The 21745-nt window shown below is 47.8% G+C and overlaps 3 protein-coding genes across 3 annotated transcripts; 1 reads left to right on the forward strand and 2 right to left on the reverse strand.

Moving 5' to 3' along the window:
* The first annotated feature begins 880 nt into the window (after positions 1-880).
* NUDCD2 (NudC domain containing 2) lies at positions 881-4647 on the forward strand. The gene is made up of 4 exons (XM_050312478.1): positions 881-1186; positions 2492-2540; positions 3745-3896; positions 4246-4647. The coding sequence occupies exons 1-4, from the start codon at positions 998-1000 to the stop codon at positions 4327-4329; spliced, it is 474 nt and encodes a 157-aa protein (XP_050168435.1). The 5' UTR covers positions 881-997; the 3' UTR covers positions 4330-4647.
* Positions 4648-6306: 1659 nt separating this feature from the next.
* CCNG1 (cyclin G1) lies at positions 6307-11835 on the reverse strand. The gene is made up of 7 exons (XM_050312475.1): positions 11706-11835; positions 11053-11316; positions 9765-10018; positions 9105-9183; positions 8919-9017; positions 8474-8668; positions 6307-7830 (listed from the first exon to the last, which is right to left on the reverse strand). Exons 2-6 carry the CDS (start codon positions 11314-11316, stop codon positions 8477-8479), a joined length of 888 nt encoding a protein of 295 aa, XP_050168432.1. The 5' UTR covers positions 11706-11835; the 3' UTR covers positions 6307-7830; positions 8474-8476.
* Positions 11836-18179: 6344 nt separating this feature from the next.
* On the reverse strand, positions 18180-21215 carry EGR1 (early growth response 1). Its single transcript, XM_050312473.1, has 2 exons — positions 20790-21215; positions 18180-20480 (listed from the first exon to the last, which is right to left on the reverse strand). Exons 1-2 carry the CDS (start codon positions 21022-21024, stop codon positions 19183-19185), a joined length of 1533 nt encoding a protein of 510 aa, XP_050168430.1. The 5' UTR covers positions 21025-21215; the 3' UTR covers positions 18180-19182.
* Between the last annotated feature and the right edge of the window lie 530 nt (positions 21216-21745).

Consider the following 21745-nt stretch of genomic DNA (forward strand, 5'->3'; position numbering starts at 1 on the left):
TTGCTTTTTTAATCTTCATTTTCCAATTTAGAAGATAGTACTTAAATATTAGTGAATGACTTTTCCTTCAAATAACTAAGTCAGTTAAACTTTTATAAAAAAACCTAAGTGTTTGAGGGGTTTTTTTAGAAATTAAACAATTTTAAGGGAAACAGCCGTTAGAAACATCATGGCTACAAGTCTTTTATTCGATTATTAGTCTCAAGCCCAGTAAATGCTTATCTACTCGCTTCAATTTTCTGCAAATAAAAGCACCTTCGTTTAACACGAGAACGGGTGACAGGAGCAGAGAGGCACCAGGTAAAGCCAAAAACTCACTGAGAAAGTCGTACATCACAAAAGCACCCTCAAGGGCAGCACTTCAGCCGTGACAAGCCCTGTTACGCGTCCCTTGCCGTGCTCTACCACGGAACCAGAGGACACCAAGGCCCGGCACGGCTTTAATCAGCGCGCACATTACGCACGTTCACTGCTGTATTTATCTAGCAACAGCCGAGGCTGGACACGAAGTCGGGATCTTTTCCCCTCAGGAGACACCTGCGAGGGCTCAGGGGGTCCTGACGCGCCACGCTACGGGCGGCTCCGGCAGCGAGTGACACGCTAGGGCTCGGCTCCCGCTCCCTCGGGCGAGGCTGAAGCGCTCGGTCCCCGTCCCCCCCAGGCACGGCTGAAGGGCCCCGTTCCCCGCTCTCCCCGGGTCCCGCTCTCCCCGTACCGGCGCTCCGGTGCCGGCGCTGCCCGGGCGGCGCGGACGCCATGGCTGCTCTAGGGCACAGCTCCCCCGGCCCCGGCCTTTCAAAGGGGCCCAACGGCCGCAGCGCGCGCGCTCCGGCCAATCACCGCCCGCCGCCCCGCGCGTCTCAGCCAATCGGCTCCAGGTGGCGGGGCGCGTGCGCGGGGCGGGGCGGGGGCCGTGCGGGGCTGAGGGCGGCGGTCGCTGCGGGGCCGGGCTGGGCTGGGTCGGGCTGGGCCGAGCCCGCCGGAGCCGCCGTGCCCCATGTCGGCCCCGTTCGAGGAGCGCAGCGGGGTGGTGCCCTGCGGGACGCCGTGGGGCCGCTGGTACCAGACGCTGGAGGAGGTGTTCATCGAGGTGCGCGTCCCGCCGGGCACCCGCGCCAAGGACGTGCGGTGCAGCCTGGGCAGCCGCGACATCGCGCTGGCCGTGTGCGGGCAGGAGCTGCTGCAGGTACCGCCGGGAGGGGCGGTGGCAGGGCCGGGGCGGGGGCCGCGGGGCGCTGGGGGTCTCACAGAGTGACAGCATCATCATGGAGTGCAGCCCGTGACCCAGCAGCACCTCGTGGCGCCGAGAGCCACGTCCAGTCCTTCCCTGGGCACCTCCAGGCACGGTGACTCCACCTCCGGCCCGGGCAGCCCGTTCCAATGTCTTATCATCCTTTCTGTGAAGAAATTCCTCCTGAAGTCCAACTACGTCCTCATGTCCTGTCCCTCGCTGCCTGGGAGGTTTCCACACCTGTGCCCTGTGGCTCCTCCCTGTTGGTCCTTAGAGGTCTAGGATTTGATACATTAAAAGGAACCATGTAACTGGTGAAGATTTCAGTGATCTCTTCAATGGCTTGTTGTCAAAAGTAATTATATCAGTGAAGAGAAAGGTTTCTTCCAGCAGAATGAAGATATAGTGTTACCAGCTGATTTATGAGCTGCATTAACCTTATAATACTAAGGGACAAACTATAGAGAAAGGTGCATGTAAGAGCTAACATCCTTAAGCAGAATGTTTGGTTTCAGTGGTTTTTTGTTGTTGTTGTTAGAAATAGTATAGTAAACTAGTCAGTTATAAGTTTATTAGAAACAGTTTTGTCTAGCTGCAGTTTTTTCCAGATGGTACCTGTGCTCCAGTAGCTGAAGGGAGCCAAAAAGAGAACTGGAGAGAGACTTTTTACAGGGCCATGTAGTGACAGGTCAAGGGGCAATGGCTTCAAACTGAGAGAGGACAGGGTTAGATTGGATATTAGGAAGAAATTCTTTCCTGTGAGGGTGGTGAGGCCCTGGCACACGTTTCCCAGAGAACCTGCAGTAGAGATGTGGGCAGTGTTTCAGTTCTGATTGCTTCAGGAAGCCAAAAAAAAAAAAAAAAAAAAAAAAAACAGAGGCAGATTTACTTTCACATTGGTAAGAAACAGTTCATCCTGTTTGTATTTACTGTACGTACCCTGCACCAGACCTTGGCACAAACCCTGACATTTTCATGGCAAGATTACTAAAAATGGCATTACCTGCTGAGAAACAAGCCTGTTCAATAAATCCAGATACTGAAACAGTGATGGGTATTAAATGCTTCATTTAAAAAAATTGCTTAACAAACAATAATTCTGTGACAGTCTGCATGCAAGACTAGACTTGTAGGGCCAGATCACTCTATTTGTTTTCAGCAGAAAACAAGATGGTAAGTTGTGAGTAAAACTTCATGATTCAATATAACTGGATGCTGCTGAGGTTTTCCTGGTTTGTAATACTGTGCTGTCTTTTGCAGGGTAAACTTTTTGACTCTACAGTAACTGATGAAGGCACATGGACATTAGGTAATAACCTGCATCTGAAATGACATAAAGGCAGTAGAACTTCTCAATATATGCTGCAGAAGAGTTTACACACCCCCCTTTTTAATGGGAAAGATTGTTCCCTGTAAATAGCTTTGTAAAAAGCGACTTCATTATTGCTGGATTAAGGAACTGAGAGGTACTATAAAAGCCCTAGAGATTAAGGTTGATGGGGAAATGCCATATCCTGGAAGGCCATAGTCAGTGGATTACAAACACTTGCATATAGGTGAGAAGTTTTTTGCAAACCATCATTTAAAGGTAAATAATAATGGTACAGTTGTGTGATCTGTGCCTCTCCATAATTGTTACTTTCTCTGTTTTTTTTTTTTTTTCTCCTTCTCTTATGCATTATATTTTTGGAATGAGTGATCAAATCTGTGGTCCCAGAGAATCAAAAAGAAATTTTAAAATCCCATTAAGGTAGCTATATATAATTAGCAAAAAAAGTGTATCTCATTTTTATATTATAAATACTGTAAAATATTCAGCATATTTTGGGGTTTGGCAATCATATTTATGGACTGTGCCTCTCACTTACTGTTTCCTACGAAAAATTTTGTTTTCCATTCAAGATTTGTTCTAAATACAGATTAATAATTTAGTCATTTAAGCATGAAAACTAGAAGTGTTAACAAACACTGTTAAGCCCATCTTTGTCAGTATGTGAATAATCTTCAAAATACACTTAAAATGCTGTATTTACTCACTTAAGTAGAACTAAGCACCCTAAATGTTAACTTTGAAATGTGCTTCCAATATGTTGTCAATGGGCGGCATGCACACTGTGTCTAAAATTAATTAATCCCTTCATAACCCTAACCCTAAAACTTAGTTCTGACTTTTGTTGGTAATAACTCTCTGTAAAGCCTGACCTCAAATCCTTCATTATTGCCTTAGCACAAGTGTCTGTATTAATAGATGAAATCTTTTACACACTGTGTTCTAATGCCTTAAAACAACTTCAGGCCAGAAAGGGGAGAGATGACAGTGCAGGCCAGCTTTGCTTCAGCCTTTTTGCTTTTTGTTAATGTTTATTTTTTTATCAATAACCCAGTTGGCATTGACATTAAGAATTTAAATGACTTCACACGCCCTGTGCTTGTTAATGGTGAATTCACCAAAACAAAAAGACTGGCACACAGGGCTGAGTCTAAAGGTTGTTCTCTGTGTTTTCATTCAACAGAAGACAGGCAGCTGATAAGGATTGTTCTAATGAAGACAAATAGAGATGCTGGAAATTGTTGGACATCTCTGTTAGAAAATGAATACGCTGCTGATCCCTGGGTACAGGACCAGATGCAGAGGAAGCTCACACTGGAGCGATTCCAGAGAGAGGCAAGTTAAAGGACCATAAACTCCTTACAGTTTGTGTTTGCACACAGAGGTCACAGCCAGGAAAGCTGAGCACAATGGTTCTGCTGCCCAGTGCCATGGAAACATATGCTTTAGTTCAATATATATAAAATGTTTAATGCTTTATCACTGTACTTTCAAAAGGTTATTCTGCAGTGCCATGACAGACGGATGACAAGTTGATTATTATATGTCTTTGTTACAGTGGTAGAATATTACCAAAGTGGTTTAGGCTTTTTGTTGGTTGGTTGGTTGGGTTTGGGTTTTTTTAAGCATTTTTATTACAAATAATCTATTAATTGAACAATTTTTTTTCTTTTACCTCCATCAGAACCCTGGATTTGACTTCAGTGGGGCAGAAATTTCTGGGAACTACAGCAAAGGAGGACCAGACTTTTCTAGTCTTGAAAAGTAAACTTTTTATCTGCATTCTTTTAGAGGAATTACGTGGTACAGTTAAGGACTGGAATCATGTAACTGGTGAAGACTTCAGTGATCTCTTCAATGGATTGTTGTCAAAAGTAATTACTTCAGTGAAGAGAAAGGTCTCTTCCATCAGAACGAAGATAAAATGTTACCAGCTGATTTATAAGCTGCAATAACCTTATAATACTAAGGGACAAATTATAGAGAAAGGTGTACATAAAAAACTAACATCTTTGAGCAGAATGTTTGGTTTGGGTATTTTTTTCTTATTAGAAACACCATAGTAAACTAGTCATTTATAAATCTACCACTTGTCTTTATACATCTTTTTCTTGCTTATCTACACCTGAGGAGGAACAGCCCCAGGCACCACCACAGGCTGGGGCTGATCTGCTGGAGAGCAGCTCTGCAGAGAAGGCCCTGGGGGCCACCAGGAGGTGGACAAGCTGTCCCTGAACCAGCACTGTCCTGGGGGACAAGAAGGGATGCATTGGGAAGAGCACTGCCAGCAGGTCAGGGGGTGATCCTGCCCCTCTGCTCAGCCCTGGTGAGGCACATCTGCAGTGCTGTGTCCAGTTCTGGGCTCCTCAGGACAAGAGAAAGCTCCTGGAGCGGGTCCAGCAGAGGCTGCAGTGATGATGAAGGGACTGGAGCATCTCCCTAATGAGGAAAGGCTGAGGGAGCTGGGGCTGTTCAGCCTCAGGAGAAGACATTGAGAAGGGACCTCATCCATGTTTGTCACAGGATGGACCAGGCTCTGCTCGGGGGTGCCCAGCAATGGGACAAGAGGAACAAGCAGGAACTGATGCCCAGGAAGCTCCACCTGAACATGAGGAAGAACTTCTTGCCTGTGCAGTGACCAAGCACCGGAACAGATTGCCCAGATTGGTTGTGGAGTCTCCCTCACTGGAGACATTCCAGAACCATCTGGACACAATCCTGTGCCATGTGCTCTGGGATGACTCTGCCTGAGCAGGGAGGTGGGACCAGATGGTCCCACCCGTGGTCTAGCCTTACCCATTCTGTGATTCACTGTTGAAGAACAGCTGTTATAGTTAATATTTTCTCTTAGCTTGTAACAGGAAGGATATTAGGATGGCTACAATTACACTTTCCCTTTGTAGCAGCCCTCTGAGAACTTGCAATGTCATTCTAAAAAGCGATTTAAATCAACTACTGTAAAACCTTACTTGAGGCAAGATACAATGTGCTGTCAAATATAGCACTAATTATTAATGCTTGCTACCAGGTAAGCAGTGCTAGAAAACTGAAAGGCCAGGAGAAAATCTGAATATAGATAATTTTATGTGTTAATGTAATATAGTCTCCCCCATACAAATATTCAAGATTTTAAAAGTAAGAGAATATAAAGACTTTTCAAAGCAATGAGAAGAAGTTCCTAAGTAGGAAATGGTATCTTGCATCTATTCACTGCCAACATAGAGTGTAAATTGTTGACAGTGTATCTAGAAAGCCGTACATTTTTGTATATAGTTTCAAGTTTAATAGCCACATTGTAAACTCAGCTATTATTTTATACAACATTTTGCATGTGCCAATCAGAAATTTTGTACTTACCTTTAAGAACACAGCCCTGAAGCGTTTCAACCACTTGGAATGCTTTGTACTATTAGATAAATGATGGAAGAGCTGAAGTCAAATTTGAACAGTCTAAGCTACTTAACTCAGTCTTTTCAGTCTTGACCCATTCACTTCTCCAGGGATTTAGAGTAATTGTGGGCCAAGTTGAAAAAATTGTAGTCAAGCAACTTGAGTTTCTCCTGTGGTTGTCCAGCCCTTCCCATTCAGCCACAACCTCTTAAAAAAAACAACCAAACTGAAAAAACTTCTCCAGAATGTCTTACCTCCTGCCTGGAATTTTTCCTTCAGGTACTGTTCAGGTGCAAGTCACTTTATAGGCTTCCTACTAAGATGTTTTATAACAAGAAAGAAAAAAGCTGCTTGGTTAAGCACATTTCAATGTTTAATTGAAAGGTACATATCTTAATGTTGAGACAGGACAATGAGAATTGTATCCTCTCCCAGTAGGCTGAGCACACCTTTGTCCAAATCCCTGGTGTGCTTTGCACAGGCCAGGACAATGCCCAAGGAGCTCTGGCAGGTGCAATACCCAATTACATGGTACATGAGCAGTCACTCCCACAAGCTTGTGAGACTTGATTTGTCCAGGGCAGAGCTTTGGTATGGAGTCTTCTGTGAAAGGTTTAACTGGTTTGAATGGTTTCCCCCTCAGCTGTTCCCATAATGGGTGGGGAAGGCTTGGCTGGCTAACACCTAAGCCCACACTCTGATCTCTCCTTCTCCACTACACTGGTCCATATAACAATCAGTTTTCACAACCTGTTGCTAACATCCCCCATCCCACAGTGATGCAGAATTCAAGAGGACATTAGCAACATTCCCCCAGCACCTCTAGTCATCTAACATACAATAATACATTCTTATTATTCACTTCCTTGTTAGCACTAGAATCACGATATGCTTCAGGTACTGATCTGGTCTGCAGAAAAAAACATTTTACAAAGGTTACCATTAGAAATCGGAGTTGAAGCAATCTTCAGTGTTCCTCAACCAGATTGCTCATACACACACAGGCCAAGATGGGGAATTAGCCCTGCTCCTACTGTGCCTGTGACAATGTGCCAGTTCAGCATCAGCATTTACCTCTAGTACAGCAAAACTAATGCCAGATCTAGGGCTTGTGAGCCTTGCCCTCCATTAGGTATCACAAAGTTTTTACACTCTGTGAACTAATTCCTATTTGTAATCTCGGTAAACTACAGCTCTCACAAAACACTGCAGTTCCTGATGCTGTGTTAGTGACTGCCTTTTATAAGGAAAGGCATTAAACTTTCTCTTTCCTCCTGCTCTAGCTACTCAGCACGTTCAGTGGGTATCACAAAGGCTAATTTTTAATGTGTCTGTGGTGGAAGGCCAGTAGTGCCCTGCTCAGCAGGGACACGTGGACATGTGACACTGCCCAAACAGCACATCTGGTGGGCTGACAGGAATTTGCTATTGTCAGCAGCAGTGAGTGGGATTAGTCTGCTGTTTGATTAACACACTGCAGCACTGCACATCATATCTTTCTAGTGTTACATAATCCTCAGAAAGCGAACCAGATTTTTAAAATTAAATACGTAATTCAGCACCTGCAGTTACAGTAAACCAAGATTAGATTACATGAGCTGCTCTACAAACTATAAGGTGTTAAAATTCCTTGTATTGTGGTGTTTCACTGAGTAGTGAACAGTCTGCCAAATAAGACTGAAAAGTGACACCACATTCTGTTGTAATCATAATGAAAAGAACGTATTTGCTGGGAGGATCTTTAATCTGAAATGTTACGTGTTCTTTCCATGAGTTGGGTTCTTCATTTTTGAGATCATGGTTCAGATTTTGTTTCTCAAGTATTCATGTGCCTGTTGACAAGGTCACAGGATGTTTTTTTCCTCATTTTATTGTACTCCTGTAAAAACAAACAAACAAACAAACAAACAAACAAACCAGTCAACTGAAGGGCTTTCTAGGAGAGCCAAACAAAACATGAGACAACAGCAAGATAGCAGGAAAGGTGTAGCCTCTGGAATTAAAGTCTAGATAAGGAAGTAGTTCACAGTTTCTACAGAGTAAAACAGCAGTAACATGAATGACTGAATTACAGATTTTAGACTTTACTGAACAGTTATTCCAGTAACATGGTATAAAACTCTCTTCCTTGTAAGTGGTTTAAGTGAACAATTACAAGAAACTCATTCTAACAGGCTGATTTTACTTTTCTTTTTTTAAGAACAGGCGTGAGTTTTTTCTCTGCCTTTTTACCAGCTTTACTCCAAATTTTAGTTTGAATGAGATCCCAGTGTCCACAGAACATTTCTGCTCCCACAGCACACCAGAGGATCAGTTCTCCAGTGTTCATGTATTAGGTTGTCACTTCTTTAGGTACAGCAATGGCTCAAGCACGAACACCAGAACAGACCTGCCTCTAAGACAGGCCTACTGTGTTTAAGTTACATATTTTCCATGAGGTAACCTACATGGAATTAGAAACTTTGAGGTAGTTAACAGCTAATTACTTCCACATTATCAGAAGTTGATTTGCAAGGAGTTACCTGTTATGAGCTGGTCTCTGGAATGGTGGGAAGGTGTGTTATTCTGTAGTAGCTGTGTTTGAGCTGCCGTGCTGTACGTCCAGACACAATCCACTTTAATTTCTGGACATTTGGTTTGGAACACTTGCTCGAGGAATACTCTGTAAGGCACTTTAATACCAGTTCCTTCCATAAGGTCAAATCTCTGTTGTTTATCTAAACAGCAAGACAGAAAATATTCTGTCATTAATAACTAGTTAAATCATTATTTCATACATGTACTTCCAGCTTTTTCACCTAAAATAGGCAGCCCAATATCCCAGGCCAAATGGGGAAAAACCCAACAAAAGACCACAAGAAAGCCTCAAAAGAAACCAGTATGGCAAGGCACCTGCCCCTTCCCCACTGTGTAGACCCTTGCATGCATTTTAATTCTGTCCTCCCCTGAAACTTTGTGTTTACATACCTTGGAATGCAACTGCAGAAATTCCAATGCCTCTGTCAACTCCAGCAGCTTTTGTTCTTCTATCTCTAGTGCCAGAATAGACAGTGCCAAGACAGAAGGCTGAGAGAGAGAGAGAGAAAATGTTTTTGAACACTGCTTTGTTAAGTTTCAGTAGTTTCATTGTCTTTGAACTTTCAAGATGTTTACCTTGGCTTTAGAAAACATGATTCTGCAGTGACAGGCCTTAAGTTGAGTCTCAAGTCTCTCAAAATTAAGGCACTTTCTCCTAGAATAAAAACAGATGAGTGAATGGAGAGAATGCAAGCTTGATCATGGCAGCATCACCCTGGGAACTCAGAGAGGCAGCAACAATATTCATTAGCTAAACAAAGGCCTTGTTTGTCCCAAAAGTTCTAGGGTTACAGTCAAACAGGTGTTCAGCTTTGGCAGTCCTAGTGCCAAAAATAAATCTTGTGTTATGCTGGGGAGAGTTGTATTGTCAAAACAGGCTAAACAACAGGGAATTTTAGTGATTACTAGCAAAAGGAATCTTTTTTAAGCCAGATTTTGCAATCTTTGCAATGAGGCAATACTTTAGTGCAGCATAAGCAGAGATTCATTATACCATCATTACTGAGCAAGTCTGGTTTTCAGCTCAGAGAGCAATACTCTTTAGATCAATTTATGCAAACAATATTTAAAATAATATTAAACCACAGATACTCACGTTTATTATATTTACCAATAAAGGGGAAAGTCTGTGGGATTTTTAAAATATAGAAAGGCCAAAAATTTCCCTGCTTATTTTTCTACATAGGCTTCCTGATCATATGCAGTTACGAGCAAAATTAGTATTAGCTATTTCACCTTTCACAGCTTAAATTCTCGTGAATGAGTGAATGATACAGCTGTAGAAACTGGAAGGCTGTTGTAGCTTTCACTTTCCAACACAGCTTCTCCAATATGATTTTCTCCATTCTCATCATATCAGAAACAGTGAACCTGTACTGGCTTATCCGAATTAAGTCAGTGGCCAAGGGCACATTTCTTTCTTCTTCTGATGCCTTCACAGCCAAGTAGAAGCAGCTGAGTCCCACACAGCCCAAGTGTTTAGGCTGCACCTAAAGAAAAGTAAATTGTTGTTACCTTCAGAGAGGAAGGCCTTTGATCAGCCATTACAACATGTAAATACCAAACTGCAGACACCAATGTACTGTAGGAAAATATTATGGGGGGCAGGAGAGGCTGTTCTGTTTTTTGGAGATTGAGAACTAAGTCTTTTATCTTACATTCTTTTTATTTAACCAAAGGAGAAGACAGTTACACACTACACATTCTACCTCATTCATCTAAAAAGCATGACTGCAGAACAGTATATTTTGATTAAGGTAGAAGTGGTTTCTTAATGAGGTTCTATATATTATAGAACTAATCAGAAGCTTTAGAACTTTAGGTGTTGTACATATTGGCTGATACAAAAAAATGGGGGTTTTCTAACTCTTTTAAAAAATATATATTCACACATATATATATGTACATATATATATATAAGTTGATTTATTTTATTCCACAGACATTGCAGTCCCCATTTTTACTGCTTATTTTGGATTCAGAAGTCTTTCAAATCATCATTTTCCCATGCACTCCATCTAGCTTTCTCATGTTTGTTTTAACACACAAGTAAAACAAGCTTTTGTTCTTGTCCAGATTGTACAGTGATAATCCTGTCTTGTCAGACAATTAAAAACAACCCAGGTCAGCATGTCACTTCTGCACGGGAGAATGGAGTGCTAACTGATGTTTCACTAGACTCTGAGTGTTGAACAGCATCTTGATATACACAAGATGGTTGAAAAGGCAGTTAAATATGAAGTAATTTTATCTGTGTCACAGGAAAGATAGTCTGTCTTGGTCTATCCCACTATCTGCCCTGCATTTCCCAGGCTATGGGCATCCTCAAATTGAAACTGATGCCCTATTCCTTGTCTTCTCCAAAGGAAACAGGTTTATTAACAATCCTAAAATCTGAACAGGGAACACCTGGTGCAATCAGAATCTAAGGAAGCAGCTAAACCTTTAGGCATCTAAGCCCAGTACGTTCTAACGCAACGAGCAGGTGCTAATGACTGAGAGCTTATACTTTAAAAAGCCTTACCTTCATTTTCGACAAGAATCTATCCAAGTAATTCACAGCCAGGGAAAACGTCTCCGTGTGGAAGCCAAAGAACTGAGTTAGGCTGAGCAGGTCTTTCACTTCGAAGTCCCGCAGCCGTGCGGTCATCCGGAGGCCATTGTCGTGAGCAGCCTCGACCAGCCTGAGCCCGGCGGGCTTGGGCTGAGCCCGCAGCTCCTGCTCCAGCAGCGCCGAGAGCTGGAACAGGAGCTCCTCGGCCTCGGTGCTCACCAGGGTGTCGATCATCTGCAACACGAAACAACCGCGAGCGCGTCAAACAGCCCAGCGGGGGAAAACTCACCGAGTCACAGCCGCCCCTAAAGCAAAGGCACCCGGCCGGGCACACGCGGGGTCAGCCGGTGACTCCCGGGTTATCCCCAGCCGCGGGTGATTCCCGGGATGCGCGGGGGATGTGCGGGGCACGGCGGGGCCGCGCAGGCGCCGCCTCCCGGGCATGCCCGGGCCTGTCCCTCGCTCCTGAACCGCGGGGATTCCGCCGGCAGACGAGACCCCTCCCTGCCCCGCTGCCCCGGCGGGACGGGGGGACAAGGGGACAAGCCCCGACCCAGCGCCCGCACCGCGCGGGACGGGCGAGCCAAACGCGCCGCCGGCGGGACGCGGCCCCTCGCCCTTACCGTGTCCGTGCCGCCCGCTCCCTGGCCTGGCGGGGCGGCCGCGGCCGGAGCGGGACGGGGCTCGGTGCCGGTGCCGGGGTCGCCGCCGGGCCCTGGCCGGTCCCGCGGGCACCGGGACAGCGCTGCGGCCCCGCCCCGCCCGCCACAGCAGCGCCCTCCGGCGGCGGCGCCGCGCCAGCACCGCCCGCCCGTCCCTCCCTCGTCCCGCAGGCGGGAGGCGGGACTCGGTCCCTGGTTTTAAGCTCTAAGCCTGATTCTGAGCCTCCAAAACACAGCGCTCGGTCTCTCCTTGTGAGCCCAAAAGTTGGCCAAGCGAGCCTGGTTCCGAGCCCCCCACAGCGCAGCACCGGCTCTCTGCTTGGGAGCCCGGAATCGCGGGACTCGGGCTCAGTTCCGAGCCACCCAAACGCAGCACTGGATCTCTCTTTGGGAGCCCCAAAACCGACCAAGTGAGCCTGGTTCTGAGCCCCCAGAATTGCCCCGGGGTCATGGCTGAATCCCAGCCGGCAATTGGGCACCAGCAGCCTCCAGCAGTGGGATGGGGAAGAGATCAAAGATAAAAATATAGCTCGTGGGGTGAGATCAGAATAGTTTAATGATGGAAACCAAGAAAAATATAATAATTTAATATTCATGATAATACATAATACTAACAATAGGAACAATAGTAGTGATAATAATAATGACAAGGAGAGAGAGAAGCCCCAAAACAGCCCGACCCGCCTTCCCCACGCTCTGCCTGAGCCCCGCCCACTCCTTTAACATTATAAATCCAAGATATAATCCAGAGCACCACAAACTCTCAGTGCATGGAATTTCCACATTCCTGCTATTTTCTCTGTGTTCCATCCTGGGGATTCTGGGACTAAGGGAGGCACGGGCCATCTGTGCTGCCCCTGGCACACCACAGCTCCCACGAAAATCCAAGGGAAGGGTTAGAAAAGCTAGGAAGGTGGAAATTCATGGTCCTGGCTGAGTAGGACCTGTGCCAACAGCATTTCCAACTTTTCCATCCCCCATCTTTGGAGCACAGGCAACACGAAGCTTTGGCCTGCTTTGACCTGTCTGTGCCTGCAGGGAGATGGGAACTGCAGCTGCAATTCTCCCGTTCCCAAGGATGATAGACCCCTCTGAGGTATTTAATATCAAATATCATGGAAATTCTGAGGAATGAAAAAGTAAATAAAACACTAAGTTCTCCCACCTTAATTCACAAACATCCTCAGAGTTTGTACTTGGTACCTCAAGTCCTGCATGACCCAGACTGGAGACTTGGGCCCATGTGGGCACTGACAGCATGTGCAGAATAAAGTTCATTCCTGTGCAGGGGCTCCCTGTGGAGCAGAATTTTAGTTTTTTAGTCAGTGGCTTTTCCTTGACCCCTGAGGCAGAGGATGATCCATACATTTGTTTCTCCTTATTTCTCAGACACTCACAGACCAAGGTCCTGCTCTCTTTGCCCTCCCTCAGGGGCTGCATTTGCCCAGACCCAGAGGGTTGTCCATGGAGGTGAGGCAATGTTGGCTGCTCCAGTGGATTTTCCTCCAGCGCAGGCTGATGGGTCTGGAAGCTCTTGGGTTTGGCTGCTCAAACACCAAAGCATCTGACATTGCTGGGCTGAATTAAATTATTTTTTCCTGTCCTGGAAGAGAGGAGAAAAGGAAAATTAAGTGAACTGTGGAAGTCAAAGGCTCCTCGCTTCCACACTTCTGTTCTGATTACTCACTATAGGGGCTTTCTTGCATAAAAAATGAGAGGTGACACTGAATAAAAGTGCCTTTTTAAAATTCCTATTTATTAGCATTTTTGTTTCTATTTTTTTCATACATAAAAAGGATGCCCATTTTTATTTATTGTATTCTTTGTCTTATTTTGACAGAACCATTTTCACTCCAGACCCCACTTGTGAGTTATTCCATCCTTTGCCAAGAATCTACAAGTGTGGAGTTTGCAGGGCCTCTCATAGCATTCTGGCTGTTGCCAACTGACAGCAGGAATGAACAATGAAAAGCAGCATCAGGAAATAGAAGTTACAAACTTCTAGATGTAAGTCATGCTCTTTATGTTATGCTCCAAAGATACGCATTCCAGGATTTGTCTTCAGGCACCCTGAGCTAGAAAACAAAACAGCTTTCTACTCCTTGTGAGTTCAGGGAGGAACTGGGAAGGAGGAATTAAAACCACAAGCAAATGGGGAGAGGACACCACCACCACCACTCTCCTAGCAATAAAAAATCCCCAAACAAACAAACAAACAAACCAAAAGCCAAAACCCCAAAAATCAACCAAGAAACTCAGTCCCAGATTCCTAAAGAAAATCAAAGGAACCCAAACTGCATAACTTGATGTGACTGTTTTCATACTCAAGATCAGAGCTACAGTCACAAGGGCACTTGAGGATTAGCATAAGTATTTCCTGGTAAGAACATCCGAGTCAGTTTTGTTTCCAGACATCAGGTGGCAGCATAGGATATCTAAAGCCTGCTGGCGCCATCTCTGAGGGAGCCAAACAGCTCGGATCGGGGTATGACACAAGCTGCTCTTCCTAACGTTGAGAAATGATCAGAAATCTCTAAAGCCTGCACAAAAGAACTCTGAGCATAACTCTTTTTTTCACTTACTACCATTTGGCTGTGCGTGCCTGAGAGTACAGAAGTTAAGAATCATGGCCAAGACCTTTAATCACAATTATCTTCAGAGCAAAATGCTACTGCCGTACATTTCCTTCAACTTTGTCATGTTTCCAGCTCCAGTTCCCTGGCTAGTTAGGAAGAAACGTTCCAGACAGTATTCTAAAAACCACTGTTGACATTTTGTTCTAGGAAATTTGTAATAATCTTTCCTTATTGAGTCTGGCCCTTCATTTCCTCATGTTCCACTGTTTTTTTCAGGTATTCCAATGACAAACAGAGTCAAAACCATTACAAATGGTAAAACTAAACTCATTCAATCTAATGACACTTCTTTGACTAATGTTTAGGCTTTACTAAGGTGTGTTTACAGTATTTTGAGGGTTCCCCAAGGCTGCTGTGACCAGAATTCCTGTAAATGCAGGCAAATCCGGAAGCATAGTTTCAGTTCATGCACTCAGCTCGCAGAATGTCACGTGTTGGAATGCACCAGGCAGTTCAGTGACTTGCTCCATAGCTGGGCACAGTCAGGTAGATAACCTGAGAGACACACACCTGACACCTGTGCAGTCAAATGAGTGCAGCAATTAGGACAAACACATTTCAGATATTCATTATGTAACATGATTTCAAGAGCTTCTAAAGCCATCCCCAACTAACCTTGTCAGATTGGAGAACAGCCACTGACAGACAAAAAGTAATGCTCAGTCTGCTTAAAACTTTTAACTGCGTCTTAGCAAAAGGCTGAAGGCATTCCCTGCCTTTTAACCAGCAAATCAAACTTCCAGCTCTGATGTTCACAAGTCTATTTGTGATCAACAGTTTTACTGCTAGAGGGGAAGGCCACTATCACAGCACTTGGGATAGCAGAAGTCAGGTCATATTACTCAGGTCAACCTAACAGAGGACACTGGAGAGCAGAAGTTCCAACTATCAACATCTACTGGTAGCACCATTGTGTAATATCACTGGCGTTTGGAGATACAACAAAGTAGTAGGAAAGCTCACAAAAGAAAAAGATGAGCTGATATGCTTATTTAAAAAAAAAAGTCCAAGAAGAATACTTTAAGTGATGGTTTTGAAATATACACGTTGGAAATACTCCTTCGTAACCATCCATCATTTTCATTATGACAGCGCCAAACGATGATCACAAATTGAACCCTGCAAAGTGCCAGAGAATATGTGTAAGCACCAGCCTCAGCCATTTGGAAGAGAGAGTTTCATTCATCAAGACAAGACCATAAGTCATTACAGTCTATCAGTCAAGGCTGATTTTTAAAAACAAAATCACTTTGATTGTAGTAGAAAAACTTAACTATTATAAGAGTTCTGGTTCTTTAGCTCATATTTCATCCTAGAGTCTTAGTGCACCTTAAAGCATGTAATCTCTTTTCCAGGTCTTACTAGTACTTGTTAGGGCTACATTAAGATGATGTACACAGGTAAAAACATGGGAGTGTTTAGTTCAAAAATCCCACAGCCAAGCCCTCTTCATAAATACACATAACTGGAGGATTCCTGAGACTACTGGGCCACAAACAGAAAAAAATTTTAAAATAAACAGCCACTTATACCCAAAAGTCAAGAAATACCCTAGCCCTAGTTAGGAGTTTGATTTAGAAAAGGTCAGCCTTTGGTTTTTTTAAACAGTTTGGTTTAGAAGGGGTCAAAGACACTCTTCATGAGCCAGCCTTCAGCCACTGCATCCAGCTTTAGTCAAACCTGACAGTCCTGAAACCTGGGCTTGGGGGCAGCCCTTCAAGGGCATCTCCTGCAGCTCAGAGCACCTTCTCTCACCCCGATACCAGTTCGGGGTCTACACAGTTACTTTTCCTGGCGTCACCTGAGGTCTTGCTCAGATGCACAAAATCACCGCCTGTGGTCTGGACCTGCACCAGTGGGAGCCCTGGAGGAAAGGAGGACCCGCGATCACGCATCCCTTCACCGCAAAGTGTCTGCCTGCAGAGAACTCTCTCCGCTCCTCGCTAAGTCTCGTCTCTTCAGTCAGGGCCCGTGACCTACTTGGTCAGAGCGATTCTCAGTCTCAACAGAAATACCTTGAACAGCTGCACTTCACCAGTTTTTGCAGAGAGCCTCCAGTGGCATTTCCAGAAAACAACAGGACACAACGCAACAGTACACCACGGGAGACACCGAGCTCTTAAGCACGCCTTAAGCGATTTTTAACTCCTTCTTTCTAAAGGGAAGGGAAACCGAATAATCATTTTTTTTTTATCCGGTGCATACAAAGCACAGAGCAGGCGCCCGGGCTCGGAATATCCAGGTGAAGAGTCGCTCGTGGAAAAGCCGGGGTGGTGAAGCTCCTTATGGACACGGCCCCTTGATCAGGGGGATCAGACGGGCATCCTACCTATTTCGGAGGCTTGGGGAGGGGGAAGCGACTCGGCCCCTGCTGCCGACACCGAACAGCAGGAGCGCGGGGCCGGAGCGGGGCTGGAGCGGGGCTGTTCCCGATCCCTGCCCGTGATGGGGAGGGGGGCGGTGTCTCCGCGGGGTTGGCGGCGGCTGCGCTGGGCGGCCCCGGAACGGCCGGGGCAGGAAACGCCTTTTTTGGGCCTCGGAAGTGCCATAAAAGGCGGCTCAGGAAGAGCCAAATATGGTCCGCGCGGTTCCGGCGGCCGCGGCGCTTCCGCCCGCCCGGGGCCGCGTCACGGGGCCCGGGCGCGCCCCCGAGAGCCGCGGGAGCGCGCGGGGCTCCCGCTCGGGTCCGAGCCGGGCATGAATCGCCGACAGCTTTACATCGCCGACAGCTTTACATCGCCGGTAGCTTTACATCGCCGGTAACCGGGCTTTGACTCGGGCGAGCGCGGTTCCTGCCCGTGAGTGGGAGAGGGGGGGGCGAAGGTTCTTCCCTCCCTCCCCCCGCGCGGCGCTTCCCGCAGGGAAAGGGCTTCCCCCGGTCGGTGGCAGCACCTGCTGGTTCCCTGGGAACAGTCTTCTTGGAACCGGCTCGTCCTCCCAGCTGGACTAGAAGCGAACTTTTTAAGAATCGGAAGTCCTCGGGCCAGTGGCAAACGGGAGATCCCGCAGAAAACGCGCGGTCGGTGCTTTCCCAGCCCGGGAGTCTGCCTGCTTTTTATGGGATGAAGGCCATGGAAATAGCATGTATCCCAGCCACTCACAACCCTAAACACTGGTGATTTGTAGAGAGCCCACCCAAAAGGACAGACACCAGAACCCTGTTCTGTACCTGCACCACCAGTTCTCGGGGATGAAACTCCTCTGATCTCAGTCTGCAGTGGCCACATAACCCCTGAAATGTATTTCAAACCATCCCCTAAGGAAGGGTTTTCTGCTATAAATACTGACAGACCTGTAATAAAGTCTGTCAGGGCCACACACTTGCATGACCTATGTCGTGTCAAAGAGGAACTCAGACAGCCCTCAGCTGAGCAGGGCCACCTTCAGTCAACCAGCCATTAGGACTGAGCTTATTGTATTGCCAGCTTTAAAACCGCTCTATTATCTTCCCACCCTGTAAGATTTTTGACTACCTACAAACACAGCTGAGATTCTAATTTTCTAACTTAACTTTCAGCACTAGAAGAATCGGTTTTCTTCCCAAGGTTAGCTCACATGCTTCTGGAGAAGCCAGAAAACAGTAATCATGGCTACTTCAAAAGAGCAGGCGATGCTCCTAATGCAAGGATGCGTGTGCTCCATCCCAGCCTTTGCCAACAACTGGACGTGAGATTTGTCTCCTTTCTTTAAGCAGGTATTTTTCCAAGAAACCAGCAGCACTTATGGCTTTGCAGCCACTGAAGGAATCGGGATTGCTGTGGCACAGTCTTCCTGTGTAGTAACTTAAAGGAAAACGTGGAAGTCTGCACGACTTGATATTTTATTTATTTTTTTCTGAAGGGTATTGTACACCAAATATCCCATTGGCAGGAAAGCGCATTCAATGTGTTTAGAAGCCAAACAGTCACTTTCATTTTAACAAACACAATTATAAAGTAAAAATAAACCACAAAATAATGAACTGCATGTTCATAACATACAAAAATTGCTGCCTACTCAGTAGGTAACTACAACATTCCAACTCCTGAATATATATATAAATTTACATTTTTGTAACAAAAATAGACTTTGAGAGGTGTGGGATTTTTTTTTTTTGCTTACATTCCATCCCCCAGGCCTTTCTCCTGCTCCTCTCCCCACTCAGTCCCTGCTCTCCTTTACATTCTTTGAGTAACATCCCTTTCACTTTAAGGCAAGATGCAAAGCATCCATTCACACAAATGCATGACGTCAGCAAGGCTTCACAAAAAGGCACCAAGACTTTTAACTTTTAAAACAAAACTTCTGCCACATGTGAGTGTCTCATCAGATGATATTTACACAGCATCACTCTAACATGCTCAAATACAGTAAGTGCTGTTCCCAAAGAAGTTTGAAACGCGTTATAGCATTGTCACTGAAATAGAATTAACATTTACAAAATATGGCCCTGCAAACTCCAAATAATACAATATGAATATGCAAAGATTTTTTTTTTTCCACATCAATAGTACCTAAAGGAAAGCAAAACCATGGCACATGTACAATTTACATCAGCTAGATACTTAATCAAAAGTCCTTTCTTCCTAATAAAAGACTATTGTTTACGGGGAAAATTATATTGAACTTATATCCACAGTCCATGCAAATTAAGTCATTCAACAGAGGTGGAAAACTTAAGCAGCAGTTGTTTCAGGCAGCTGAAGTTTAAACTAAAGTTAAATAGCCTTGCAACGTATGGTGTTGGGGGAGTAACTGGAGACTCCATGTCTGATTGATAACACCAATGGAAAAGGTGAATTCTCCTGTTCCAGAAGGTCATCTCAGCAGATCTCAATTGTCCTTGGAGAAAAGGCTGAGTTCATGTCTGAAAGTGCTGAGGTCACCTGAGAGCTGAAATTGTTGGTGACCCCTGGAGATGAGAAGGAGGTGGCCACTTGGGACTGAAAAGTGGCAGTGCCAGAGGGATAAGTGGTTGCTATAGACGGGGATGGGAATGTGGTGTGTGCAGGGGAGGGATAGGAAGAGGGAGCAGGAGAGGAATACACTGTGCGCACTGGCGAGGGATAAGTGGTGGTGATGGAGGAAGGGTAGGATGTAGTCACAGAGGATGAATAGGCAGGAATTGGGGAAGCAGTTGAGACTGGAGCTGCCTTTTCCACTTTCTTGTCCTTCTGCCTAAGGTGGATTTTAGTGTGCCTCTTCCTCTCATCACTCCTGGCAAACTTTCTGCCACAAATGTCACAGGCAAATGGCTTCTCCCCTGTGTGTGTGCGGATGTGCGTGGTCAAGTGGTCACTCCTGCTGAAGTTCCGCATGCAGATGCGGCACTGGAAAGGTTTCTGTCCCGTGTGGATGCGGATGTGCCGCGTCAGCTCATCGGATCGGGAAAACCTCCGGTCACAGGACTCCACGGGGCAGGCGTAGGGTCGCTCGTGAGGGGGGGTCTTGCTGGGACGGTTTGGGTATTTCCTCATCCTGCTGGGCTTGATCAGCTGGGACTGATAGTTAGTGTTGAGGGTCTTCAACTCCTGGGAGCCAGTCTGAGTAGCAAATGCCTTAATCGTGGACAGTGGCGTGAGGGAAGGCTGCTGTGCTCTGGTCTCGAGGGCTGGGAAGGGCTTCTGCTCAGCTGGAACAAGACTGAGCTCTCCCTGTTGCTGAGGGAACAGGTAATCCGGGATCATTGGCACCTGAAAGTTGGTTTTAGCAGTCGGATAAGCTGGAGGTGGGTATTGGATGGGGGCTCCAGTGGGGTTGGGGAAGGACTGGGTCTGCGATTCAGGGAAAATGTCAGAGCTGGAATTGGGAAACGTTGGTGCAGCTGAATAAATTGGACTGTTCTCGCTGGCTTGGACTGAGCAGCTCAGTGGGGAGCTCTGAGAGGAGGAGGATGGCGATGATGAAGTAGGTGTCGAGGTGGGAGGTGCATTAGCCATGCCCACCAGCCCACTGACGAGGCTGAAGAGAGGCTCTGGCCATAAGGTGTTGCCGCTGTTGGGGGCCGGCTCTAAGGAGAAGCGCCCCGTGTAGGTTATCGGCGGCAGCCGCGTCGTTTGGTTGGGATAGCTGGTTTCTGGCAGGCTTTTCTCGTTGTTCAGGGAGATTTCGGGAAAAGTGTCTGAAAAGAGAGGAACAGCGATTACTTCCAGCAGCCGCTGCAGCCGCTGCCGGAGCTTCGCGAGCCATCCCCAGCGCAGCGCAGCCCCAGATTCTGGTTAATCACTAATTGAGCGTAACATATTGCAGCGCCGCTGGCAGCGCTCCAGCCGCAGCCAGTCCGGAGCTCTGACGCAAACAGGAGGATCCCCCCGCGCGGCCGCCGGGACCGGGGGCGCCGCTGCAGCGCGGAGCTCCCGCAGGCGCCGCTGCCCCCGCGGCGGACCGGGACTCCCCGCCCGCCCGGGCCGGGCCGGGTCAGCGCGCTTACCTGCCGCCAGGTGCTCGAAGTGCTGCTCCCCGGGCTCCCCGGCGGCGCCGAAGCCCCCGCTCTCGGGCGCCCCGGGCGGGGCGAGGAACTGTGGGCCCCCGCCGCCGAGCAGCATCATCTCCTCCAGCTTGGGGTAGTGAGTGTCCATGGCGGGGGGCGAGTGCGGGAAGGCGCCAAAGGGGTCGGAGATCTGCAGCGGGGGCAGGAGCTGCATCTCCGCCTTGGCCGCGGCCATGAGGGCGCGGGGCTCGGGCTCTGACGGGTGATGGCGCTGCCGCTGCGGGGCCGGCGGACGGGCCGGCTGCGGCGAGGCGGCCGTCGCCTGCTGTGCGCCCCGCGCCGCGGTGGCCCCGGCGCTGCCCGCTGGAAGCGCTCGGCTCCCCGCCCGCCCGCCCGGGGCTCCCCGGCTGTGCCCGCTGGAAGCGCTCGGCTCCCCGCCCGCCCCAACGCCGCCCCTATATATCGGGTCTCACCGGCCGCGCACCGCCCCGGCCATGACGTACATGGCCATATATGGGAAGCAGGAAGCCCTTATATGGATGCGGCCTGGAGGACCCCGCCTGGCGTCAGCGCCTGGCACCGGGGAAAGCCGGGCCGGGGGGCCCCGCCTGCCCCGCGCCGGGAGCCCCGCGCCCTGTACGGGGCCGTCCCCGGCCGCGGACAGCACCGCCGCAGCGCCCCGGCAGCGCCGCCGGCCCCGGGGCGCGGGGTCCCCCGGCCCCCGCCGGCCGCGGCGGCGCCGCCGGAAACCCCCGCCACACTTTCCATATAAGGGAACGGCCTTATAAGTCCCGGTTCCGGCGGAGGCTCCCGCTCCTTATTTGGCGGTTCCGGCTCCGGGTGGGGGGGGCGCCGAGCCAAGGCCGCAGCCGGGCGCGCGCCCGCCCCCGAGGCCGCGGGAGCGCGCGGGCACTGCCCGGGCGGGCGGAGCGGGGGGCGCCCGGCGGGCCCCGGGG

Source organism: Myiozetetes cayanensis, unplaced genomic scaffold (assembly GCF_022539395.1).
Source record: "Myiozetetes cayanensis isolate MyiCay16 unplaced genomic scaffold, myiCay2020 scf17, whole genome shotgun sequence".
Taxonomy (NCBI): domain Eukaryota; kingdom Metazoa; phylum Chordata; class Aves; order Passeriformes; family Tyrannidae; genus Myiozetetes; species Myiozetetes cayanensis.